Below are 17938 nucleotides of genomic sequence, written 5' to 3'. Positions count from 1 at the left end.
AAAAAAAAAAAAAAAAAAAAAAAAAAAAATACAAAACAAAAAAAATTCATCAAAATAGTGAAGTGTTCTTATTTTATAGTGAATTTTTGTAATTTTTTCTGAGTAGAGATTTTTAAAATAAAATTGAAATGTCCAGGTAAGATAGTAAATTAGGGAAGAATAATTCATTTTTTTCTAATGGATTCTAAGGCTACTGAGACAAAGTTTATTTTTTCACTAATAAAAAGAATGGATCTTTTTTCACTTATTAGTATTCACCATATCAATTTTTCTTTTTACCTTTTTCTGTGATTTTAAACCAAACTACCAACAACAACCAAATCAAAGATTTATACTGCTTCTTGTGCTTATTGAGGTATTTTTCTAATGTTATTGCTTGAAGTATTATGCAGGAGAAAATAGCCCAGGTGGAGAAGTGCAGCTTGGAGGGTAGCAATGCCTATTTAAGGCAATTTTTGAGAAAGGAAAGTGTAATTTCTATGGAACACCTTTAAAACATGTTGTGATATTGTGTCTTTTTATTTGTTTGTTTATAGCTTAATTAGAAAATTATTTCTACAATTTTGCTGAAAAGTACATGATTTACTTTTTAATTTTTAAGATAGTACTTACAGTATTGTACAAAAGTAATGATTGTTTGACCAAAGTATCTATCTGAATTCAGCTATACTTTTTAATTTCTGGCTTATCTGAGATTTCTGTATTACATTTTACTCGGTCATACACATATTCCCTGCTATTATGCACTGTGTAATATTTTGAGGAGCTTCTTGGTGATGCAGTTCAAAGAAGTATTTTAAACTGCATCAGGAATTCATGTAATTATCAGGTGCATTATATTTTATTTTTCCCTCAATATACTGCTACATAGGAAGAGTTGTATACAATAAGAAGCATGAAGCATACTGTAAATATTTAAAGTTTGTCTCTTTAAAGTATACTAATCTTTTACTTTCAATGAACATAGTGTTCATTATGTAAATCAATTTTAATAACATTCCTCCTAATGCTATGAAATTAGCTCATGTATCACACATCTTATTGTTAAATCAACATGAGTATCTCACAGTTATGATGACAATGCCCCAGGGAAAACTGATATTTTAAATTTTCATAAGTCAACATATAACGACATTTTACACTTTGAAAGTTCAAAAAAAGTAATCCAGAATTGGAGCACACTGCAATTACACACGAAGTTTAGGAATTCATCACTGGAAAGTCTGATTGTGTCAGGAGTGTATGTGTCACACCGTGGGATGTGGCAATCACTGTAACTCGGTGAGTGTTACAGAATCACAGCTGCAGAATCTAAAATACAGTAGCATAGTTATCCATTTCCTTTCATATTTATTTTTAAACACCTATGTGTTTATATTGCTTTTTTGTGTCACTATCAACTTTCCATACATTTGTCCATCTACTTACTAGATTTCCTCGATATTAGAAGGAGATTATTGATGTGGATTATTTTGAGCTGGAAAATGAATATGATGGTAGATTTAGCATGTTAAGGTCCCGTTACCGTCAGAAGCCAGTACTAGTGCACTTTTGTTCAGAGAATCTAAATATCTCTGGAAATGAATAATGTTCTCTTTCAGAAGAATCGCCATGGATATACCATCAAGACAGGTGGGCTTATTTACAAGCATTTTAAATTGAAGTTGCCATAGAGTATATTCCCGCTAACCCTGCATAATAAAATTTATCCAGGTGACATTATTGGAAAGATGCTGACCGTGCTGAGGGCCCCGTCCAGGATGTAGGTTCTTCTGATCTCCCTGAATGGAGGGGCCCAACCTCACCACGGTGACCGAGTTCATCCTGCTGGGCGTCACAGATCGCCCTGAACTGCAGGCTCCACTCTTCCTCCTGTTCCTCGTTGTCTACCTGACCTCGCTGCTGGGCAACCTGGGCATGATCATCCTCACCCAGGTGGACCCCGGGCTGCAGACTCCCATGTACTTTTTCCTCAGACACCTGGCTTTCACCGATCTTGGCTATTCCACAGCCGTGGGACCCAAAATGCTGGCTAATTTTGTTGTGGATCAAAATTCAATCTCGTATAATTGTTGTGCTACACAGCTGGCTTTCTTTCTTTTGTTTGTTGCTTGTGAGCTTTTCATTTTGTGTGCCATGTCCTATGACCGCTATGTGGCCATCTGTCACCCTCTCCTCTACACAGCCATCATGTCACCGAGGGTGTGTTGGGTACTCGTGGTGATTCCCTATCTCTACTGCACATTCGTGTCTCTCCTGATCACCACGAAGATTTTCACTTTGTCCTTCTGTGGATACAATGTCATCAGTCATTTCTACTGTGACAGTCTCCCCTTGTTATCTTTGGTTTGCTCAGACACACATGCAGTTGAAGTGATGATGCTAATCTTAGCTGCTTTTAACTTGATTTCCTCTCTCCTGGTGGTCCTGGTGTCCTACCTGCTCATCTTTGTGGCCATCCTCAGGATGAAGTCTGCAGAGGGCAAGCGCAAGGCCTTCTCTACCTGCGGGTCTCACCTCACCATGGTCACCGTGTTCTATGGGACATTGATATTTATGTATGTGAAGCCCAAGTCCAGTCACTCCTTTGACACTGACAAAGTGGCTTCTATATTTTACACCATGGTCATCCCCATGTTGAATCCTTTGATTTATTGCTTGAGGAACAAAGATGTAAAATGTGCTGTGCAGAAAACTCAGAAAAAAGTTTGCAATATCTTTGATTAAAACTCTTACAGTAGGATTTCTGTGTATGAAGCTGTAATGTTAGCTGGCTCTGGTTTGCTCCAGGATGTGTAGCAAGCACTGATGGGCTCACAATATATTTAAACACTGCCTCTTCTCCTTCCCAACATCCCTTCCTCCCATTTCACCATATTCCACGGACAGAGTCTCCATGCATCTCTTAACAGGAGTCTTTTGATCTTCTCTGTAAGTTATGTGTGCTGTGGTTCCTCCCACAGTGGGGAAACCGTGTAGTACGTAACTCTTGGTGACTGTTTCACAAGACTCACCCGCCTCCTACCAATGATTCACGGTTATCATTGCTGATAGCCAGGGAATTCCCAAGCACTTGTGCACACATTACCTTTATGCGCTCCCGACTCGGGTACATAGTCTGTTTCCATGGTTTTGCTCTTGTCCTTCCGTGCAGCTATAAACATGAGCATGCACATGTTTCTGTAATACGATGACTTTTAATTGGCAGAACTCTGGAAGACACAGTGCTGGAACAACTTCTTGAACAGAACCCAATTACACAAGGTCCTCTTTTACCAAATTGGACCCCTTGCATTCACATACGTGCACGAGGGGCCCATTGACTGAGCAGCATCGAAACTTGTCTCGTCCCGTGCTTATGGGTTTAAAGCCCATACAACAAGGTAAACGTTTCTTTGAGCACTGCCACAGAAATTTCCAGAATTGCATTTCTTTTCTTTCTTTTTCTTAACTGGTTTGATTTTGGTTCCTCACTGCATATTTCCCCCTAATGTAGGCCTGATCTTCCTCCCCTGTCTAAATAAGAGAAAAATACTTTTTAAAAAGTCATCATCTCTCCTTTCTCGCTCTAGCGTGAGATGTCTGTGGTGAAGTTTGTTGTTCCCTTGCCTTGTGGCTGACTCCCCTCATACTCGGCACGTATAATAGTATGGTGTGTTCACTGAGATCCACTTTTGGAAGGAGACAAGCAGGTGATTCCAGAGTTCTAACTGTGCTGTTATTTCTGATTAGAGTGTAATTTGCAAAGTTCTGATGTACATACCTGTTATGACATATGGATATCAGCATCCATAACTCACTGTAAATTCTTCTGTGTTTTGTGCATTATTTCTATTATTTTAAAATCCTGCGATTATATTTACACTGGTCAGAGACTGATGTGGTTTCTTAGCACACCACCTTGTAATAGAAATATCAGTGTAACTATCATATATGAATAAAGGCAATTCACTGACATAACAAATTAAAGTTTATATTGCCATATATGGAACTATATATTACCAAAGATTCTAATGAATAGATTTTTGTGATGATACAATTCTATAATTGTTAACACACACACATATGTTTGAAAATATTTTAATTTCCTAGAAAATGAATATACAACTGGGACATAATATAGTGTTGATGGCCAGATTATGAAAACATTTAAATTATTTTTATCATTATTATTTTTTAAAATTTGTTCATTTATTTTTTGGTGCCGGGCATCAAAATCACAACCTTGCAATTGCAAGGCAAGTGATGACACCACTGAGCTAAATCCCTGGTCCTAAATTATTATGTTTTTAATTTGCATTATGTCTTCCCTAGTTAGACTTATATAAGCTATTTATACCATGTAGAAATAAATTTACAGCAAAAATTTTTCAATAGAGACAGAATTCTCTAAATTTCATGAAAATGCATTAAATGAAATAATCCAATTTATTAAATCTGTAAAACATTGGTGTAACTTTTAATAATCCCAAAAAAGAAAAATCAAAAACTTAAGAAACATTTTGATATGCAAAATTAGATAGAATATTTTTGAAGTTAGCCTACATTTTATTATTAAGAAACTTAAGTGCTGGGGATTTAGCTCAGTGGTTCCAACTCCTGCCTTGCAAGCACAAGGCCCCGGATTCAATCCTTGGTACCAAAAAAAAAAAAAAAAAAAAAAAAAAAAAAAGAAAGAAATTTAAAAGTTAGTTCCGTATTTTAAAATATTTTTCTATACAATATAAATTTTAGACATCAGAAATTAGAATCCAATGAAATCACTGGTAATAGCAGTCGTAGAATTTAATATTTCATACAATTATAATTGAGAATAATCAACATGGTGAAGAATTAGAATTATACAAAAATGTAGGGATGCTCTGAGTATCTACTACAAAATAATTTATACTTGAGTTTAGGATCATAAGTAGTGGTATGTTGTATTTTTTCTATTTAGAGAGGCAATAAGAGAAAAATACCAGAAAAATTCATGCCTGAAAATGAACTCAATTAAATTTTATTTTTAATGTAATTCCTCCCTACCCAAAAAAATCATGTCTAGGTAGCTTGAACAGTGAATTCTACTAATTGCTGGGATAAAGGACTTAGCACTTCCTAAAAATTCTTTCAAAAAAATTACTGAAAAGTTGTAGTTTCCAAATTTTGGAGGAATGTTATTACTTCAATGTCAAAGGCAGCTAAAAGCATCGTGAATGAAAATTCCAAACAAGATGTTAGTTGATGAATTCAGTAATACTCACAGTGACATATCACGCAGTTTTAAAGAAGGAAATTCCATTTAGTTCTAATTACCATGTGAAGAAAATCAAAGAAATGAGAGCATATCATATCTCTACAGGTACAACACTTTGAGAAGTTTCCATGTGTATTCATGACCAACACTTTGACCAAACACTTACTAAAATGAAATTCTTCAATTTGGTCCTGATCAAACATTTGCCCTTTATTTCCTTTGTGATTATCTTTTTCTTGTTATATTTGAGACTGATTATCCTCCAAAGGTGGAGTCTTTAGTCTTTAATTCCAAGAGGAAAGTCTCACAAAACAGAATTCCATCAGGGATAGGAATAAAATGGGATCATGAGGTTAAATAGCACCTCAAAAGTGTACACGTGGAGCATAACTCCCTGCGGTCACTGGTCAGTGTGGATTCCATATTTTGAAAATCAGTTTAAAGCATGCACTAAATTGCACTGCACATGGTTAACCAATCACACCTTCTATGTGAATCACCAACCTCAGACACAGTTCCCCTCTGGCAACGGAGCAAGGCCGAGATTAAATTAAGGAAGCAGAGGCAAGGCCTGGTGGTGCCCCCTATAGTCCCAGGACTCCAGGAAGCTGATACAGGCAGATTCCAAGTTCCAGCCAACTCTGGATAATTTATTTGATTTGATAGCCCCTATATCAAAATAAAACAAAGCTAAATTCCTGGGGTTGTGGCTCATTGTGAAAGCTCTGCAATAAGTCCCAAGTACTACAAAAAAGAGGAATGTTTTAATCATATAAAATCTAGATGTCTCAGACTAACATAAATTAAAGACTGACTGATGCAGATATATATATATATATGTGTGTGTGTGTGTGTGTGTGTGTGTGTGTGTGTGTGTGTCACTTTTAGTGCTTAACAATTTCCAATTTTGTATGTCATTTATTCACCCATTCCTCCACGAATGGCTATTTGGATTGTTTCAACATATTGGTGATTTTGAATTGTGTTTCCATGGGCACAAGAGTATCACTACCTCTTTGAAATGACATCAATCTGCAGGGTCAATATCCACAGGGAAGTAGCTGCAGGGTAAAACTCACACACGCTCACATGCAGAATGCCACAGTTGGTTACAAAGTCCCTGATCATTAGGGTAGAATCTCCAGGCACCTCATTAGGGTGCCAGATGCTTCAGGGATGATGAAAAGATTGTTTGGCATCTCCTTGGGGAGGGTACAAAAAGTTTCCAAGTGCTTATATTGATCTCAAATTCCTCCTATAAAAGCACATTGGAAAATCAAGAGAGATTTAAGCTCAGGTAAAGAGAGTCCGAGGGCCACTGTCTACAGAAAGGGTCCCATTTTCCTATGGCTTTGTCATCTCATATAAATGGCCAATTTAATTCAATTTCTGAGACTTTCGCTGCTTCTAATGACCAAGAAGCAATAGGAACTCTTGTTTTGTGCCATCTTGCAAACTTTTGACTGCTGTGCCTAAATTGAGATGGAAAATACTTGTGATAATTTTTGAGACACACGTGTAAGTCTGAATTTCTTAGAAAATAGTTATATAAAATCATATCTAATGAATGACAAAGCTAAGGAAATAAAAGCATCAGTAAAAATAAATGCTTTTGGGGGTGGTGATTTAGCTCGAAGTTTCTACCCCTTGCCTTGCAAGGGCAAGGACCTGAGTTTGATCCCCGATACCAAAAAAAAAAAAAAAGAGTTTTTTTAAAATCAAAATTATTTGGCAGGGATTGTATCTCTCATTCTAATATTCTTCTAATATTTAATTATTTTTTACTCCAGGATCTTTTAGTGATTATCTAAAAAATAATTTAATATGCAATGTTTACGTAAATAAAAATGTAATTTACAACCTAGGTTTTGATAAGAAAATGGAATTCCTCCCTCACATGGTGTTTGTTTGTTTGTTTGTTTGTTTGAGACAGGGTCTCACTATGTAGTTGAGACTGCCCAGGAGCTCACTATGTAGCCCAGGCAGGTCTCAAACTCACATTGATCCTCCTGCCTCAGCTTCCTGAGTGCTGGGATCACAGGTGTACACCACCACGCCCAGCCTCACATGGTATTTTGCAAAGAATAATTTTATAATCAAGAGATTCTTAATTGTTAGAGGGTTATGATACACTGTTGATCTTGTAGTTTAGTCTGAGTGTTCAGTTACAGGAACTGTTTCATCTCTGCTCCTTGCAGAAAAATTCACACCACATGTGATTTAATTATTTACTTTTCATGGTTGCAAATGAAGCTCAAACAAAAGAAAACACAATAAGAGAAAATCCTTCCTACTGCATTTACTAAGGATATTTCTGTAAGATTATAATGCGGCACACTGTACAACAGAGCCCACAAGGGACAGAGGAGGATATAGGTAGTCACAATCCTATAAGCAGTGTGTTCATTGAGAGACATAAAAACTACATATAACCAACTTATATGCAATGTAGAGAAATCGTATGGATCTACTTGTTCATAAATTTGTTAGAGAAATCCACAAAACTGTTTTCTCTACTCTAAAAGTACATTATTCTATTTCTTTCACTTATCCAGGGGCAATAATGTCATACTTTTTAAGAGACCAGCCACCCGCCCCTATGCGATTCTCTTAAATCTTCAATTGTTAGAGTTTTTCAGACATATTTTACTGGTTATATACAGGATTCTCTGCATCCTGTGCTCTAGCAAAGAAGAATAAATTCTTCTGGACTTAGCATGCAGAAAGGTTTCAACCATCAGGAATACATGTGTACTGTATGCATTTTTATGTTTATCATATGGACTGTCACAGTAAAAGTTCTACAGAGTATAAAAACTTATATACAATACTATATAACACTCATTTGAGCAATCTCAAACTTGTTTCTTTAAAATGTGTGCTCCCTTATTCTGAAATGAATACGGTGAATCTTCATTGCATAAAATCATTTCCACTGATTTCTCTCATATTTGCCCTGATTTCTCCATGATCCTCAAGGTGACTGCCTGTAACATACATCTCATCATTTGCCCACAAAAAGTTTCTTCAAACTGCAATGACAATGCCATGGCAGATAATAATGTTTAAGTAAATTTCTATCCTCCTCTTTTGTGTGTGTGTGGTACTGCAACATGAATCCAGGGCTCATGCATTCAGCTATCGGCACAGCCCTTTCTTTCCTTCCTCTTTCTTTTCCTCATTCCTTCTGCTTTTCTTTCTTTCATTTCCTGCTTCCTTTCACCCCTGCCTCCCTCACCCCACTCCCTCCCATGTGATCCTCCTGATTGAGCTCACAACTGTTGGGATTACAGGCTTGCTCCACGACCACCCCTGGTTCACAGTAATTTCTAAAATCCTACTAAAGTGCCAGGGATTTACCTCAGCAGCAACGCAATGGCCTGTCAAGCACAAGGTCCTGAGTTTGATCTCCTGCACCCCCCCAAAAAAGTAAATCAAGTAAAATGCTATTAAAATAATTATAAACAAAAAGAAGATAGGTAATCTAACACAATCTACTCTTCCTGAAATTTTAGTCTTAGAGTGGGTGTGGGTGGTAGAGGTGAAGGCTCACCTGCTTGTATTCTATTCTATTGTCTTATGCGAGCTTTGCACAGCAAAGTCTGTTCTCCAGGTAATAACATTAAAATTTTACTGACTATATTTGTGTATTATTGAGAACAGATGTTCTGATCTCCCTGAATGGAGGGGCACAACCTCACCACAGTGACCGAGTTCATCCTGCTGGGCATCACAGATCGCTGTGAGCTGCAGGCTCCACTGTTCCTCCTGTTCCTCGGCATCTACCTGACCTCACTGCTAGGCAACCTGGGCATGATCATCCTCACCCAGGTGGACCCCGGGCTGCAGACTCCCATGTACTTTTTCCTCAGACACCTGGCTCTCACGGATCTTGGCTATTCCTCAGCTATGGGACCCAAAATGTTGGAAAATTTTCTTCTGGATCAAAATACCATCTCCTATTATGGTTGTGCCACACAGCTGTTTTTCTTTGCAGTTCTTGTGTGTGATGAGATTTATATCCTGTCTGTGATGCCCTATGACCGCTATGTGGCCATTTGCAGCCCTCTGCTGTACACAGTCATCATGTCACCAAGGGTATGTTGGGTGCTGGTGAGCACTCTATATGTCTACGATACCGTCACATCTCTCCTGGTCACCATAAAGATTTTTACCTCGCCTTTCTGTGGCCCCAATGTCATCCGTCATTTTTATTGTGACAGTCTCCCCTTGTTACCTTTGTTGTGCTCAAATACCCATGAAATTGAATTGATCATTCTGATTTTTTCAGCTTTTAACTTGATTTCCTCTCTCCCGATGGTCCTGGTGCCCTACCTGCTCATCCTCACAGCCATCCTCAGGATGAAATCTGCAGAGGGCAGGCACAAGGCCTTCTCCACCTGTGGGTCCCACCTGACAGTGGTCATCATGTTCTACGGGACCCTGATATTTATGTACCTGCAGCCCAAGTCCGGTCACTCCAGTAACACTGACAAAGTGGCTTCAGTATTTTATACCCTGGTCATCCCCATGTTGAATCCCTTGATCTACAGCTTGAGGAACAAAGATGTAAAATATGCTCTTCATAGGACATGGAAAAACATCTGCAATAATTTTCACAAAATTTATGCATGATTGGAATCCTACAAATCAGTTTTGAATGAGAGTCTGCTCTGATTTGTTCCAGAATGAATACAGACACAAGTGCATTCAATGCATATAGAACGATTGCCCTTCTTGATACTAGTTAAATTTCTAAATCATTAAAACAATATTAATGAAACATTTTAAATAAAGAATAAGAAATTAGATTCATTCATAAGAAAATGGATGCGTATTGGGGTTATACTCTTAAGTGAAATAAATAAGTCACACATGTGTAAACACTGAATAGCTTCTCTGGTGTGAAAAATTATAATTGTAAATAAGATCCTAATGGTATAAATGACAATGTGAAATAGGAAGAAAAGGACTAAAGGTGTAGGGGAAGTCGGAAGGGTAGGGGAAAGGAAATAAAGGAAAAGAAAAAAAATGAGAAAATGAAAAAATGGAAATAAAGTGTTTGTACCTAGGGAAGGGAGGAGGGGGTGAAAGCAGTGCAGACTAAGGGGAAAAAATGAGAACCAAGACCTGTCATGTAAAGGTACAAGATCCCAATGATGAATGTAACTGTACTATATGCCTAAAATGTACCAATAAACTCAATGAGAAAAATTTAAAAAAATTTAAATCACAAAATTAATGAGACAAACAATAAAAGGCTTCGCCTCCTTTGATGAAGAGATATAATTTAGAAGCACTCCATTTGAAGAATGCTCCGATACAGTCACATGGGTTTAGAATCCACTGACCAAGGGCAGCCAAAGAGACAGCCTGCAGAGGCGCTGAGTAACACAGCAGGGAACTCTGGCCTTGCTCTTCCCAGCTATTACAAGGAACTCCCAGTGTCTGCGTGCTATTTGTGTGCGTGTTTCCTGTTTCGCGTAAGGAAAAGCAGTCTTTCCCTTTTAGGCTCCATCAGATCCGCGGGTTGTGTTCGTGTCACCCCTGGCGTTGGACTCCGATGCTTCATTATGTGGTGATCGGAGGGAGTCGGTTCTGAGAATTTACCCCAATGTTACTCTTCCGTGTGGTGATCTCAGGTCCTTCCTTTGCAAGCTGATACCCTGCGTTCCATAGGAGCTCAGGAAAGTCTACTAGGGCAGCGTAGCTGGATGTCAGGCAACCCATAGCCTCAGCATAGCTTAGAACTTGATGAAATCAGTTGATTGTTTTACAGTAGTGAATAGACAAATTAAGATAAATTTCTTCAGGTCTGCCATATTACTCCTGGTCTTTCTCGTTTATTCTCGTTATTGTCTTGTTCCTCGTCTCTTAATGCCTACTTTTCTGTGACCATTTGCTGTTTCCCTTATCTCCAAATGAAAATATTAAAACTCCGCAGTCTTTTGTTGCTCTTGTGTAAGATACAGTAGGTTGACTGGCTCTCTCTGCTGTGGCTGAGTTTTCTCGTGTTCGATTCGCCTGACTCGGTGCCATTCTCGGGGTGATGCCCCGTTCTCCACGTACATCAATGTTATGATCCAACTTCCAGACAGCAGAGAGAGGATGCCGTTCACTGAGAGCGTGTCGGAGTATACAGAGATGTGTTTTCTTTTCTTTTGTAAAAGCTATTCCAAAAACTTTATCCTCCTTGTATTTTTCAGAATTTATACCATTCAATATTCATATGATTTTAAGGGGACCATAGAGAAATTGTTCTGTTTTTGTAGGACAGCATCATGGAAAAAATTTATCTGTGTATTTAATCCCCATGAATAAAGATAAATATTTGGATCAATACAATGTTATATATGTGTTCATGCTAAGATCCATGTTACTGAGATGTTACCTTAGTTGGTCATTTTATTACAATAACTGCTGTAATTAAGCTTAACATCTGTCTGTATGTTTGAAAATGTTGTGATTCCTTAGAGAGTAAATGCAGGCATGAGCAAAGTGAAACGTTAATTTCAGTTATTGTTCATCATAAAATATTGAAAGAGTTGTATTTCTAGTATTTTAAAATTATTATATTTTCTAAACTAATTTCATACATTAAAAGTTTTTTGTAAAGATAATTTTTGTTAATACTAAAGTTTATAATTTATAAGGTGAACTACTCTAAACCATTATCTCTTTGTTTTGAAAGTCTCAATAAACTCATTAATCCTTTAACAAATGAAACAAAAACAGAAAAAAAGGGTTTTGTGTTTCAGAATTATACAATAGCTTTCATTCATCTCTAAAGTTAGTCTGATTTACATTATCAAATAATTTTATAAATATTATCACAAAGTTTCGTATTTTATAGATAACATATTAAAGATAAAAATCATAAATTGGAAACTGAGTAAACTATTCTCACTGTAATTTGAATTAATGGAGTTTAATAGTCTGCCCAGTCAGAAGTCACACAATTCAGTGCAGTTTAGAACAAAAAATATAAAAAGAGGAAAGTATTTATAAGAAATCTGTAACTGGGAAAAGGATCACAAGTGTGGTGTATTGTGTTTTGTGAGCACACACATATACAAAAACTACTAGCAAAAGAAGTCTACAATAAAACATTAAAGTGGAAAATTTAATTAAAAGTAACGGGCTCCCACTCTAAAATCAGGTTCAGGTGGCATTATTTGTGGATTTTATTTAATGAGTATAGGGAAAGCATTAACTACTGTGTAGGTGTTCCGCCAGAAACATAAGTATATCTAGCATATTTTCTAAGTGTTGAGGGAACATTTCCCAAATGCCAATAGCAGATAAAGATATATATTAGAAAACACTAAACAAAACTTAATTTTGTGGCATAGCAAAATATAAAAATTAATATATAATATTGTCTTTAAGCAAGGAATCTAAATTGCATATTACACTATATATATATATATATATCAAGTTCAAACCATATATCTGAGTAAAAATTAATACATATTCAGTCTTTTAAAAATGAATTTAAAACACATGAGAAATGATATGGTAGATTCCTCAACAGTTCCTGAACATAGGGTTAACAGTGAAAATTTCCTGTGAATGATACATTTTAGACTAGGTGTGGAGGAGGCAAAGGTGCTGATAGGTTATGTTGAGGACCAATTTTGTTCAGTTTTTCTCCCATTAAGTTTATTGGTACATTTCAGGTATATACAACACAGTTAAGAGTATGTAGGTTTTAAAACAGCATATATAAAGTTTTGTTTTTATTGCTATACCATTTGATGATAAATAATGAATCAAAGATTAATGTCAGTTTTATTTCCCTATAGCATTCATTGTAAATTAAACCTCAGGATAAATTAAAAATGAATTGATCCAATTTAGGAAATATGTGTTTATGAAGTTAACATTTGCTAGAGCCTTTGTGGTAATAGAATAACAACTTAACTTGCTGAAAATGTGATTGCTTGGCAAATTCAAACTGTTGTGGAACACTTACATACAAATAGCCATCAAAGCAAATGATGATTTTATTGCAAGTAGAATACAAAATCTCTTAAAGAAAATGCGTAAAAGTTTATAACCTAAAAGTAAATCTATGAATCCACTCGAAGGCACAAATAACAAATTGTCACATCTGAATTTACTGAAATTAGTTCTGAAGTCATTTACAGATATTTTGTTGAGGTAAATTTCCCATGATTTATTATTAACTATTTTAAGGTGATCAATTGGCCAGTAATTACTATAATCCACAATTTGTTCAACAAACACTTCCACACAGTACAGTTTCAGATTACTGCCAGCACTTTTAGTTGCCCATTTGTCCACTGTATTTTGCCAAGGGCTCTTGGTGCCAGCCACCTTCACTGAAGCAAAAACCTCCTGTCGGAGAGATCACCTAGAAAAGCAGTATCCTCTGCAGAGCATTGTGATCAAGGAAGGAGAGCAGAGGAAGGGAGGTCTCGTGTGTCACACAGGACCAGGTGACTCTCAGAGGGGCTTCACTGCTGCAGCACAGACGACCAGCACCTGCCCCACAGAGATATTTTCCCAACTTTAAAGCAGGAGACCGGCTCCACTCGTTTTATTTTCTTTTTATCCTGCCCTTCTTACTCTTAGCTCTGCATTACAGTTATAAGCTATGCACCTATTCTGTCTTTCTGTTAAACACAGCCAGTACTTTGGGAATCTCAAAGTCCTTTAAAATTGTTATCCCTCGGTTCTCACCTTTGATTCCGTAACTGGTGGCTCTTTCACCACTTGTAAAATATATTCTTAAACAACAACCCATTGTTTGGGGCAGGAATACTTTGGGTTAAGGAACATAGTAGCTGAAATAGACACTTCTTTACAAAATTATTGCTTAATTTTATAAAATTTATTTCGATTGGGGTTAGGTGAAATGAGGATTTCAAAATGTCTATTTCCTAAATTGAAATTCTAAGAAGAAAATTGGTTTGATCTATAGTGTTCAGAGTAAGTTTCCACAGATGAAAGGAAATTTCAAAGATAGAATAGAATATATTATTGAACTATAAGGGTTACCAATGTTCACAGAGTCACAAAATAATTGATTAAAGGTACTAATTTTACTCAATTTTAATGAAATAAATGTGGTAACATCATGATTTTTCAGTGTGTTATCAATACCTTTGAATCAGTTGAAAAACACAAGCTCTGAAATGGGAAAACATTGAGCTAAGCCCTTACTTAGGCGGAAGACACGGTGAAAAGTCTCTTAGCCATGTTCTTTTTTTTTTCTTTATTGGTACATTTTAGGATAACACTACAGTTACATTTATCCTTGGGCTCTTGTACATTTACATGATGTGTCTTGTTCTAATTTTGAGGAGAAGACTACATTTTCACACCAGTGTTACAGAACGCATACCCACTTTCATATAATTCCGAGAGATACTTAACAATAATTATCAACACTTTCCCATCTCATCACTTTCAGATACTCAAATACTGAAATTATATTTGAACAAAGCATTTCCTTCCTTGTCCACCTCACATCTCCGAATTTTGGTGGCGATGTATTGTATTTCATGCATTATCCTAAGTCTCCCGTAGTTTCTGGTCTCCAGCACGGAGGACCAGGCAACCCTAATTTACAGAAGTCTGTGCTGAGTTACACTTTATAGAGGACTCAGTCCACAGAAGCCTGGCTTCCAGGCAAGCAGGGTGTGGTGGGCACATCTAGGAGAGGAAACGTTTTTGGGTGCTGGCTGCCAGGATGCAGAGGGACAAGGAAGTTGCTGGAGAGCGAGACGAGGTACATCCTTCAGGTCACGCTCCCCTGCCCAAGCTGTGCAGACCAGGACCCGCCTGCTGACAGTCTCAGCTCGGGACTGAATTCACTGATGGGAGTCACCCTTCACGTTCCAGTCACCTTCCGTACACACAAGGCTCTCTGAGGACACGCCGGAGCCAAATCATAACATCTGATCCAATCTGGACCAGGGCTGGGATGACCTAATAAAATGCCACATCGATGCAAGCAGAATGTGGTTAGCTTAGTGAAGGTCAGGCTGATCTATTACAAGGATATGCTGTAGCCTCCAAGTCCCATGCACCAGCACGATTCATGGCAACGTGCTTGTCAGGAGTCTGAAATTCTCACGTACTAATGGTGGTGGAACTTAGCTAAGTTCAACAGTGTCATTTTGAAACAAATCCACTCTTATTTAAGTGAACTGTATTTGTTATGCTTTTCCAAATGAGGGACACACTTCAGGGGATCTTCTGAGAAATGTTACGCATGGGCAGAGTGGAGACAAATACAAGATGAATTATGGTGAGGGACACACTTCAGGAGGTCTTCAGAGAATTTTTTACTCATGGGCAGGGTGAAGACAAATACAAGATGAATTATGGTGATACATGTAGAAAACTGGGATTGATAACTAATTACATGCCAGTTACTATGAGAAAACACAATAATTGTGAGTACATCCAGATTGCAATGGTTTTATCCATTGGAATTCATCAAAGTACTGGTAGGTACATACTAAAATAGATATAGTTTTAAAAAGAGTTGTGTAAAAAGTTAAATATCCAAAAGAGACATGCGAAACACGCAGAGGAGAGACATGCACGAACACTTGTGGGTAGAAGAAAACTCCCAGTAACTTCCTCTGTAAGGATGCGCTCCTTTATAGGGACACAGGTCAACTTCAGTAGAGGAGAGACCCATATGGGGAAGGAGACAGAGTGAGGGCTGGGCAGCGAGGACTGTGGATCACTAGGATAGGAATTAAAGCATCTCTCGGGTTTAGTTATTTCCTCTCATGCTAAACTATTTGAGTTGCATCCATATTCATAATTTTTATATCTTCTGGGTTTTTTTAAATCACCATGGTGCATGTGTAAGCAGCTTTGTCTTTGTCTCAGACACAAAATTTGAAAGTCATTGCACAAAATTCTAAATGTTGGATGTTTACATTTATAGGTGAATAAATCCTGCTTTCAAAAAATAATATTCTGTCTTTGGTACTGGAGATTGAACTCAGGCCCTTGTCCTTGCAAGGCAGGTCTGGAACCACTGAGCCAAACCCCTGGCCCCAAAAATAATATTGTTATGTCCAGATACCTGTGAGAAAGTTAATAGTAATAACAAAGGAAAGCACCGGAATTGAGCAAAAAAGAATTTGTCATTTGGGAAATCAGTATGCCCTGAATAATTAAGAAACTCAGTGGTATGACTGGCTCTTCTCAGCCACTTTGGGAATACTGAAGAAATAGCAATTTAAGCCACAGGAGTGAGATTTAAAAGAAAGAATGGTGGTAAATTCTTCTGCAGGCAATATGGTTGTCTATCACATACAGGAGAAAGAACTCATTTCATTTTAGTTGGCAGTTTGAATTAGTCAATATAATTTTCAAATTAGTTTCACTCATTAAACAATATTTTTGCACTATAATGACAATTACATGTTTTTTAAAAATTACTATTTTTTTGGAGTAAAAAGGAACTACTCCTATTTATTATCATGATCGCATTATACGGAGATCCTAAATCATGATCAGTATGAAAGCAGGTAAGCATCATTGAATTCCCCACCCTAAATGCTGTCTGATCAAATCTGTCACTCTTCAGGTGTTGGACTAAACCCGCAGGGGCAGATTTATTCCTGTAGCAGAGTCCAGTTGTTCAGGAAGGTAGGATTGTCATTTTGTCTACTTGATCACGAGTTTCTCTTGTAACTATATCAATTTGTGGACTCATTTTACTAATATCACTCAGGCCTGGATTTGTCATGGTGTAAGTTCTACCAAGATCAGTCCCTCTACAAAGACCTTTAGTATATGATATTTATTGGTAGTCAATTCCATAAATCATAAATAAGTGTGGAGAATTTGAGCGTGAAACGGGACAGAGCTATAGGGACTCGCTCCTTGCAGGTGTCTTGCGCTGCCCTGCCCGTCTAGTCCTCCCAGGAGAGCAGGGAAGCCTGGGGATCTCCGTATTGATCCCCGTTACCTATTAGCAGAGCAGTGCTCCTTACGTGCTAAACGCCGGGCACTTTTAAGCTGCCTTGGAATCTTCCTGGACTCTGTGCCCAGGAAGGCAGCTAAACGCTCACAGTCTGGGCATCATCTTGTCAGAAAAGCCTGCCGTGTCTGCACACCAAGTGAGGAGTGGCCCTGCGTGGTGAGAGGCCCAGGTGGAAGGGCACTGCGCAGTACCATCTGCAAAGGCAGGGGAAGGGAGAGTCCGAAAGCAGGCGTCTTGGAGCAGGCCGGCGCTCATCATAATGGGATCATCTCCCAGCTACCATTTATTTACTTTGCTATTGTTTCCCTGTGGATGATAAGGCTCGAAACTTTTATTTCCTAACCTATTTCTACTGTGTACAAACTTGGCTTTGATACCAATGCACGTAGGAAGTCAGCGAGCTTCACGCGCGGAAGAGATCTGTGTCCCAAGGCTCAGGTTAGTGAATTTGCCGCCCCGTGGCCTCTCAGCAGCTCTCCTGTCCACCACGCTCTGCTCTTTACTCACAGGATGCAGCCAACTCCACCGACACTCTGCTTGGATCTGCTTGTCAGCCAGAGCGTCAGGAGCCGGGGCCAATTCAGAGATGGACCCAGTCATTTTAAATTATGTCAGCTAAAAATAACGTGGTTTATCTCACACATCCTGGCCTCAATAAACTAAAAGTTTTATAGGTGCTTCTTCCTGAAGCTCAACATCTTTATTGTTCTTCCCCTATTAAG

General features: G+C 37.8%; 2 protein-coding genes across 2 annotated transcripts; both read left to right on the top strand.

Moving 5' to 3' along the window:
* The first annotated feature begins 1785 nt into the window (after positions 1-1785).
* On the top strand, positions 1786-2727 carry LOC104851259 (olfactory receptor 8K3). Its single transcript, XM_010608431.1, has one exon. It carries the CDS (start codon positions 1786-1788, stop codon positions 2725-2727), a length of 942 nt encoding a protein of 313 aa, XP_010606733.1.
* A 6190-nt stretch (positions 2728-8917) lies between these two features.
* On the top strand, positions 8918-17558 carry LOC104851258 (olfactory receptor 8K3). The gene is made up of 3 exons (XM_010608430.1): positions 8918-9828; positions 12257-12292; positions 17123-17558. Exons 1-3 carry the CDS (start codon positions 8918-8920, stop codon positions 17556-17558), a joined length of 1383 nt encoding a protein of 460 aa, XP_010606732.1.
* Positions 17559-17938: the final 380 nt, after the last annotated feature.

The sequence above is a fragment of the Fukomys damarensis genome, unplaced genomic scaffold (assembly GCF_012274545.1).
Source record: "Fukomys damarensis isolate Sample0158 unplaced genomic scaffold, DMR_v1.0_HiC HiC_scaffold_27, whole genome shotgun sequence".
Classification (NCBI taxonomy): Eukaryota; Metazoa; Chordata; class Mammalia; order Rodentia; family Bathyergidae; genus Fukomys; species Fukomys damarensis.
This window is presented reverse-complemented; position numbering and strand designations above follow the sequence as displayed.